Source organism: Poecilia latipinna, unplaced genomic scaffold (assembly GCF_001443285.1).
Source record: "Poecilia latipinna isolate Pla-1442-1.1 unplaced genomic scaffold, P_latipinna-1.0 Scaffold4332, whole genome shotgun sequence".
Taxonomy (NCBI): Eukaryota; Metazoa; Chordata; class Actinopteri; order Cyprinodontiformes; family Poeciliidae; genus Poecilia; species Poecilia latipinna.
Genome location: NW_015116948.1, coordinates 4,515 through 14,143, shown reverse-complemented (window position 1 = coordinate 14,143; position 9,629 = coordinate 4,515). Strand labels below are relative to the sequence as shown.

At 39.0% G+C, this 9,629-nt stretch overlaps 1 protein-coding gene across 2 annotated transcripts; it reads right to left on the bottom strand.

Annotated features, from left to right (window-relative positions):
* Positions 1-1,510: 1,510 nt before the first annotated feature.
* On the bottom strand, positions 1,511-7,582 carry LOC106942512 (uncharacterized). 2 transcript variants are annotated; one of them, XM_015025814.1, is made up of 3 exons: positions 7,430-7,582; positions 1,828-3,466; positions 1,511-1,715 (listed from the first exon to the last, which is right to left on the bottom strand). In XM_015025814.1, the coding sequence occupies exons 1-2, from the start codon at positions 7,473-7,475 to the stop codon at positions 2,349-2,351; spliced, it is 1,164 nt and encodes a 387-aa protein (XP_014881300.1). In that variant the 5' UTR covers positions 7,476-7,582; the 3' UTR covers positions 1,511-1,715; positions 1,828-2,348. The 2 variants fall into 2 exon arrangements, with proteins under 2 accessions (XP_014881300.1, XP_014881299.1); XM_015025813.1 differs by lacking the exon at positions 1,511-1,715 and having other exon boundaries at positions 1,835-1,911; positions 1,992-3,466.
* Between the last annotated feature and the right edge of the window lie 2,047 nt (positions 7,583-9,629).

The following is a 9,629-nucleotide window of genomic DNA, read 5'->3' as shown; positions in this document are numbered from 1 at the left end:
TGGGAACCATCATCTAATCTTGACTGTAAACAAAACAAAGAAGATGGTTGTTGATTCCAGGAGAAACAGGGTTGGATCAAACCCTATTTCCATCATGGGAGAAGATGTGGAGGTGGTTCAGGAACATAAATACCTCTGTGGTCACCTTGACAACAGACTGGACTGGAGAATCAACAGTGAAGCCGTCTATAAAAAGAGACAGAGCAGACTGCACTTCTCCAGGAAGCTAACATCCTTCAAGGTTTGCAGCACGATGCTGCAGATCTACAAGTCTGCTGTTGAGAGTGTCGTCTCTTCTGCTATCATCTGTTGGTGCAGCAGCATCAGAACCAGGAACCTCAAAAGGCTCAGCAATCTGATAAAGAAGGCTGGATTTGTTCCGGTTCTGTTCTGGAGACGACTGGAGCATCTGGAGATGATGATGCAAAGAAGGATTCTTCATAAGAGTCAAGAAAGCTATGGACAACTCTGACCATCCTCTTCATGAGTCTGTATGGGGGAAAACAGAGCTTCATCAGTCAGAGGCTTGTTCAGATTTGATGAAATACAGACTGCTACAAAAGATCTTTCCTGCAACAGCAATCAGCCATCTATAACAGAAGAATCTGAATTTATGAGCAACAACTACATTTAGTTTCCCTTTGGGATTAGTAAAGTCAAAGCATGTTTGGGTAATTCTTGCACACTGCTCAAAGTTTGATAGAAAAAAATATTGAACAGTTGGAAGATATGGTGGAAGCATTTTTTGTGGTTTCAATGAAATTAACAAAGAATGTAAAAATCTAATTAGGTTTAGCTTTACCTAAGCTGTTTCACCTGTTTGCAGCTCGTTTTCCTGTTTGCAGCTCGTTTCTGATCTAGTCATCATCTCCTCAACTTTAATCTGTTACAACCAGTAGATCAACAGGTGCAGCAGGTCTTCTTTATATTGGCCAACTCAAGTCATGAGACATGAGTTCATGGAGAAATGAAATAAAGAGAAAAGACAACAGAGTTTTAAAAAAAACAGAGAATATTCATCTAAAGAGAAAAAAGAAAAAGTTTGAAATTTGATCTCAATTTCATTCACATTTAAAATTGTCAGCCAGGTAAAAATAGTTTTTCTTACTTTTTTCATCAACAGGGTTCTCTTATCTACCTCCACCTGACTGGTGGTGTTGAAGGTGAAGGTTCACAGGCTGAGGAGATCCAACCTGGGATGACCAGAGACATTATTGATCTGCAGACTCTGAATCTGGGGTCAGAAACCAACGCTGGCTTCTCAAATATTCAACATCTGACTGATGAACAGGTGAAATTTCAAAATAAGATTTTATGGCAATGCTTGGTTTGTTATTGAAGGACCTACTTCACATGATCTGTCTCTTTATTCTGTGTCCTCAGCTGTCCCCCTGTTGCACCAGGAATCTTCTTCTATGGACATTCAGCAGGATTTTCTGTGTCCCCTCAGTCCTCTGTGTCTTCTCTCTCCTGATTGGTCCAATGCTGTTGTCTTGTTTCACTGATGGTGGAGAATCAACACATGATCAGACACACATTCCTTCATTTCTGTCTAAATAAGAGATCACTGAATCAGACTTTCTGATCAATTCATAATTATGTCCTCACCATTTCTAAAACCTACTATAGCCAGTAGATCAGCAGGTCCTCTGCTCTATTCCTGATCCTCCTTCCATCAGCACAAAGCTCATCAAAGCTCTGCTGTTATGAAAGGACTCAAAAAAATCACACAAAACAAAAGTGTCAGTAAGGAGAAAGTACAGCAGAAAACAGGAAATAGATTTGAATGTTGAACATTTTTCGTTGTGTAAAAGTGCATGTCCTTACATTTTTTTCAACTGGGTTCTCTTATCTTCCTCCATCTGACTGGTGGTGGTGAAGGTGGAGGTTTACAGGCTGACGAGATCCAACCTGGGATGATCAGAGAATCAGAGATCTGCCACCAGCAGGAGGGAAGCAGCATCATGTGAAAGTGGAATGAAAAAACTTACAAGCAGCGTGAAAGACAAGGGATCCAGAAGGTAGGAACCACATGGACAACGACGAAAGGATCCAACGATGAGCAGCTACAACCTGAAAGATTGAAAACTTGGAGAGTGGATTAGTAGAGGAACAGGAAAGAATAATTTACTATACTGGAGAGCACTATGTAGGGAAGAACCACTGTCACACCTGAAACATGGAGAGTAGAGGAAAACGCAAAGATGAAGAAAACCGTGGTGCAAGGAGCTACCTAAGGCTTCCACAGGCTTGCTAGAAACCCATTGGCTTTAATAAAAAACCAACAAGAAGTGATGATGTTCTTATTCAACTTCCCAAAACGGTCTTCGGTTTTTACGGATCCCAATCTACTCGGAGTCACTTGACAGGACGTAGCGAGGTCTAAACCACACGTGTCTGGAACTCTCTCTTGCTGTAATTCCACTGGATGTTGAAGGTTTTGGTTCCTCTTCCATGTCACATGGCATCATCCTTGGTGGGGGTCTGAAAACACGGGGTGACAAAATAGGACGTTTACGCGCTATTTTACAAGAGGGACTGAGGACGGGGGGTGACAGTCCAGGATCCTTACGTGATGACAACACGTTAGCAACACTGTCCCTGGTCCTCTTGGCACGGAGGTCCTTTTCAGGAAGAGGACGTGCCCGAAAAACTGAAAAGAGATCACCACTTGGAGGAAGACCGATCTTGGTCCTCTTGGCAGGAGGCTCCTCTTCAGAAACGGTGTCTCTGGTCCTCTTGGAGGGGAACTCATCATCAGCTTGGTTCTCCCTGATCCTCTTGGCAGGAGGCTGCTCTTCAGAATCACTGTCCTTTCTCCTCTTCCCGTTTATGCCAGTCACAGATGTCACATGAGCCGCGTCCTCTTTCATACCTACCTGATGAAGAGGCTTTGATGAAGGGTCGTCCGCCTTTGCAGCATCCACCTTCTTTGTAGCTCTCCTGGCGCGGCCAAAAGTCAAAGAAGCCACTAAACTTTTCCAGCCCCCGAGAGGTTGTGGCGAGACACCGATTGGTCCAGAGTCCTCTGGACGCAAAATTGGCTCTTCCTGTTTGTCAAGTCCAGGTGTGAATTTAAAGCTGGAAGGAAGCACGGTACCAAAACTAAGCTTTGATGGTGGGTCTTCCTCCTTCGCAGCATACACCATATTTGTTATTCTTCTGGCGCGTCTGGAAGTCAAAGAAGCCCCCTTCTCTTCCAAACCTACCTGATGATGTTGCAAGGTCGCGATAGGTCTGGACTTCTCTGGACGCAAGTCATCCTGGTCTTCATTACCTACCTCGTCCCCAATGGAGCTGGTAGAACAGTCCACAGACTGCAGAGCTGAACTATACCTCAACTCCTCTCCATGGTCTTCAGAAACCACATCGGCTTCATTTAACCACACCTTACCGTGTTCCTTACCGTTGTCTGGATTTCCCTCCAACGTTGGGGATCCATCTGCTGGAAGCGCCATGGTATGGGCTGTAAAGGAAAAAACAAAGCAGAAAGAGCTATAATTCAGTATCTTAGCCTTCACAAAAGTCCAAAGCAATGTTTAGAGGGAGCACTGAAATACAATAACCCAGGTTTGTGAATGTGTTTGTTTTTCTTGAATATATTTAGTTAACAATATTATTGCAACACCAGATGTGATTATACAAGAAGAACGGGAATTAAGAGATAAAATAAATAAAGCTCATCTTTAGTCACCAAAAAACACAATTTTAGATAAAAACCAGAATGCACTCTAAAACTAAAGGGTCAAACATGTATAGACCATCACCACTCAGACAAACAAACTTGCAGCTAGGGCTGTATAATAATATCGATATCGTGATATATATCGATATTTTCTTGCCTAGAAAAAAATCGATATTCATCCGCAAGTATCGTAACATCCAACTGTCACCTTGCTCACTCACTGCTTGCTTCGCCGGGAGAGTGATTAGGTCATCAGGCTTAGAGTGATTCCTTCAGATGTTAAGTGTCAAGGTTAAAAAGGTATCAAACTATTCAGAGCAGGGTACTTGATGCACTTTATTTACTTTACAAATGCGTGTAAGCTACAGTTTGTACTGTTTCAATTAAAAGAAACATGTTTTCTCACCACTTCTTTGATTCATTTTGTCCAGCTGTCGACTTTAAGTCTGTGTCCAGGTCCAACCAGAGCCAGGTATTGTGTAGTTGGTGCTTTTAATCAGTTTTCAGTTAAATTAATTCAATCCAACTCTATAACAGTCACAGAATATCACCAAAATCAATCTGTCCCTCTAAAATCTTTCAGAAAATCGTAAAAGTGTATTGAATTGTATTGTTTGCTGAATATCGCAATATATATCGTATCGTGGGCAGAATATCGTGTGATTATTGTATCACTACAGCCCTACTTCTTGGTACCAATCAATCATTAAAGACAACAAATCAAATTTAGACTTATTGGTAATTCATCCTTAGCCATAAACTCTTAAACATTTGGAAACATAAATTAAAGAGCTATACACTGTGTTTAGGACTTTTAATAGCTAATGAAACACCTGTAATCTTAGATTGTGCCATTAGTGTGAATAAAATAAAGCCCTGCAACAAGTTACTCAGTTTACCCTTCTATAACACATCCTCACAAATCTTTGATGCTACTGGTACATTTTATCATTCTCAATAATAGCCAGGGATACGATATGTGATCCATTCATTATACTTAAATCACTGCTTACACAACTTTAACACTTTAAAAGCATCAAAGTTTAAAATATATATATTTCCAATAGCATTGTAAATTACCAAAATATTAATTGTAGCTAATCAAACTAAATTCCTTTGAGCTCCACAATTTTTCACAATCACAGCCACAGCTGCTCTGACGACCCATCAGTACTGCCTTCATACACCCACATACAGCCAACAGCAGAAATGTACACCTATAAAATGAAAAGTTTTATAGATGTACATCTTTTAAATAAACAGGCCGACATAAGTGGCTTTCCTCCCGTTTCCAGGGGCTCCAACAAAAAATTAAACTGTTTATTTGGTTTAGAAAACATATCCGGTGTTGAAATAGCCGTTGTATTTTGTCTGGTGATAAGCCAGACAAAATAATTAAAATAATAATCTGCATCCCTTATAGGTAATTTTATTTATATAGCACATTTTCAGCAACAAGGCAATACAAAGTGCTTCTGTGTGCATGATGCCTCAAAGTCTCACTATCACATGTTAATATTACTCCAAATGGGTCAGTTATGGCTGAAGGTGGTGTTATGAAATTCATTACATCAGTCAGAAGATCATGGCTGCACACAACCCAGCAAGAAACTCAGAGGAATGTTGACACAATTATATTGCTCCAAATGCTTCTTTCAATATTACCATCTCCATGGAGACAAAGATCAACAAAATGTAATCAGTGTGAAAATATATTACAGCTTTAAATATGCAAAGGACCAACACAGCATTACGTAAACCACTAATTATTCAAAACTCCTCTTTCTTGGAAAAATAAAACTAAACAATAAGTTTAAATATAAGCTAAACTACTTATAAATAATATAGGGCCAATATATATCTAAAAACTTTTCTAATATTCAAATATTAAGGTTTTATTTTAAGCAGCGTCTCCAAGGAGACCAAATGTGTTTTGGGGGCATTTTCTGAAACCTGGACCAGGCGCTGACTTCTTATTCCAAAGATCTGAATAAAACAAAACGGATCTTCTAAAACCAGAAATAACTTTTTAAACCACATAAGCAATGTAAAACCTTTAACTAACAAATGAGTCACAACTGGACCAACTGAAAGCGAGATCTTTGTTTTTCTAATGAATTTTAACATTCACAGTTAACATTCATTTTAGTAATATGTCACTAATGGAGCAAAACATTGTTTTTCTGGTGTTGAGAACTTGCAATAAACTAAATAATTTAGTTACTTTGTGAAATCAACAGGCACACATTGATTGTTCTGTAAAGATGTTTTTCTTTTAAAATCAGTTCACCCATGTAGGAAAACTAAACACACATTAAGTCTATCAATAGATAGGAGAAGGCACATGTCTGCAAGTGTTTCCTAATTTTTATTGAAGTCATTTAAAATAATGTCACCAACGTATCCATGGAAACTACATATATTTGTCTGGGCTTTTTTTTTTTTTTTTAACGGACAAGGAACCATCCAGTTTACCAAGAAATGGATTCCAAAGTCATCAAAGCTGATTTTCACAAAGAAATTGTTATTTCGTTTGTGAAAATCAGCTTTAATTGATGATCACTACGACTATACCCAATTCATTGCCTATTAATGGTCTATCATTAACGTCCACACACACACTTATAATGCTCATAGCTGGGGCAACAGAGGTAGGAGTTTGCCCTGCAATGGCCGCCTCTGTCGTTTAGTCCTTGAGCAAAACACTTCTCCCACCTTTAGATGGAGTTTATTGCTGGCACGATACAACATCTGTGGCTACAGTCCTTTAGCTTATTATCATCAGTGTGTGAAGGCTGCATGAATGGAAATGTTATGTTAAGGGTCCTCGAGTGTCCTAATAAATCATCACATCTAATGTCATTAACATGGAAACCAAGTACGTTTGTCAGGGCATAAAAAAAAATAATAATAAAAATAAAGGCCAAGAATTGGACAGACATCTGACTGTTTTTTCAAACCAGCAAAAGTATTTTTCTCAAACACTAGTGTTATTATCCAAGACATTTATCCACAAATGCCAATATGCTAACACTTTAGTCACTAAACAATTTAAATTAGCTCAAATTTCTTTGACCCCACAAATGCAAAAGAGAACTATTAAAGCTATATATTTCAAAGAAATCATCAAAATTTCAAAGAACTGGACACCAAAGTCATCTAACCTGATAGTCTTAGATTATATATAACCCTTTTGTTTTGTCAAATCAATTCACCCATGTTTCCTGGCTATGCTAAAAAATAAACAGACCATGTAAACAATTAAAATCTACGCTGTTATAAGCGTAAATACCATTTAATATATATATATATATATATATATATATATATATATATATATATATATATATACATTTATAAATTATATATAAACATATAAAGGTATTTCATTTAGCGTATCCATGGAAACAGTGTTTATCACAGCATTTTTCAAAAAAAATAACGGTCAAGAAACAAGCTAATTTTACAGAAATTTGACGTTAATTTAACTAATTTGACTATAATTAAGTAAAATACACATTTCTTAGACCACCACACCACAGTTTAACATTCCTGACATTTCCAGCGAAATTCAGTTAAGAAACGGCTCATTAGTTAAGAACAATCTATGCTATTAAAGAATGCTACTTGTCTTTTTTTTCAGCAGCAGTCAGTATTTCTTTAAAACACACACACAAAATAAGTCACTAATATCTTTGTAATAACTTTCTTTCATTTATTTAAAGTAGTAAAAATGATTTTAACCTTCCAGCCGATCTCCCTGCTGGTGCTTCTCCTGGCCAGGAACCATCTTTCGCAGGTTTGTTTTGTCACAGGCTTCTTCAGCAAGTGCGATTTTCAGCAAATGCTTCGTCAGAAAGTTTTGCTAGCAGACTTCTAGACAAGCTCAATCCTTCCGAGGCTTCAAATGCTTCTTCAGGCGTCTCTCTCAAAAGTCCCATCGAAAAGGGGAAGAATTCAGAAGGTCCGCGTTATTTATAGGGTTGAGAACGCTAACGTCGTTTCCATGACTTTCAATGACGAACGCACGCGCTGCAAGTATCGCGTTGTCTTATTACTCCTATGCTGCCACCTACTGGCCAATCAGTCTAAGTGTGGCGGGAACAGTGTGATAATTGGCAACTTAAATTCAAACGCATTGTTTTAGTAAAGATAAAATTGGTTATAATGACTCCACTTTAAAAGTTACCTTAAGGCACACAGACCCGCTTACAGATGAGGCTTGAGACAATCTCAATTCAATAAGTTTATTTATTACACCATTGTTTTAGTTAAAAAATATTAGCTTAAAACCACTCACACATTAAACGCCAGTTCTGGCTCAACTCAGGGAAGAGTGAAATTCGGGGTAGTGTCCTAAAAGAAAAGAAACGCAGCACACGAAACAAGGCAAAAACAAAAGAAAATCGTGCACCAAACCAGAAGGACCACCACCCGGAAAGTCCACCACCAACACCACGAGCTGGCCGTTCCTGTCAAAATAAAGGAGAGAGACATTCAAATTACAGACAATACATTTATGCAGTTCAGCCAAATTAGCCACACTGTACGAGTGGTAGGAGCCAGCTTTACGCCGACCAGGACGGCGGGCATGAAGCCAGCAAACAGGCTGGCTTCATGCCAGCCTGCCTGGATATGCAACAGAAGCTGAGCTAAAGCTAAGCTAACAAATGTCAAGTGTGGGAAGATTCTTACCAGAAGGACGATTGATCGGCGATCAGAGCGTCATTAAGCGCATTGTTTGAGCGCACGCATTATTTTGCAGCTGTTATACAGAAAACGTAAATATATCACAAGTAATAAGCTTGATTGAGCGAGATGAAGCCTGCCTTACCGAGCGTGCAGCACCAACAAACGCCGCGGTCTGAACCGGAAGGAAAACAACGTGATGTCAGCCAGCGCCACAACCAATTAGATGCAGGCACTTGTGTGGTGCGTCCAAAGGCCACAGGGCATACTGCCACATAAGTTCACAATGTCATTTTTAAAACTTAAGCAACTGACGCGACATTATATTTCAGCTTTCATTCTTAACTATGCCAGTTTCGGACCTCCAAATGGGAAAACTCTCTGCTGTGAAGCCTGGATTGTAAAACATAATTCAAATTCAAAATTCAATTAAAAAAATACTTTTTTGAATCAAAAGGAAAATTAAATGTTGTCAATAAATGTTCTCTCTAATTTTTCATGTGTCTGGGCATACACAAAAGCTCCCTGAGCACACTGAGGACCACTGTGAGCAACATCAGATGTGCACACTGTAACCTCACACATCACAGCCGTTCAAAATCAGTGTGTTAGTTTTAGGGAAGCCAGCTGTTCGTTGTACTTGTTCAAAAGAGGAATAAAGTTGTTAAAGCATTTATCTGCCTCCTCCTTGCTTTTGCCCGCCAGCGGAGCAGAAACGATAGGAGCTTGTTACCAGCGAACGAGCCGAAATAGAGACCAGCCCGTTTAAAACCAGCCTCTGATTGGACTCTGAGCCAATCAGAGTCCACACATCCTCCTTTTCATACAGGTCTTTAGACCCGGACTAAAAATTAACTTTTCATCCCGCATCGTGATGCTCGTAAATTAAGGAAGCATAATCCTTAATGGCTTTTTTTTTTAAGTATTTACCTGCAAGACAAAGAAAATGATTAGTGACCAAATGATCGCAGAAGGCCTACATTCAAGGACTCTGTTCAGGCGGTCATTGACGTCAATCTGTGACGTTTGACTCGCGATTTGAGTTTTAAATCCGAGGATCACGTCATGAAAGACTAGCTGAGGCAGTCAGGTCCAGGTGACGCACAGGTCTTATGACGTAAAGTATTTGAATGTAGGATTTCATTTTTTTTAGTATTAAAGTTTAATTATGATCCAAATGACGCATTTCAATTAAAATAAGTCATTAACAGATTATACAAAGAAATTAAACACTATATAAGTGGTTAATAATAGT

What these genes read in the sequence shown, in the direction of transcription:
- LOC106942512 (XM_015025814.1), bottom strand. Translation starts at nt 7,475, where the DNA reads ATGGTTCCTGGCCAGGAGAAGCACCAGCAGGGAGATCGGCTGGAAG. An exon ending in GCAGGGAGATCGGCTGGAAG is followed by an intron (nt 3,467 to 7,429) that starts GTTAAAATCATT and finishes TTTCCTTTACAG; the next exon opens with CCCATACCATGGCGCTTCCA.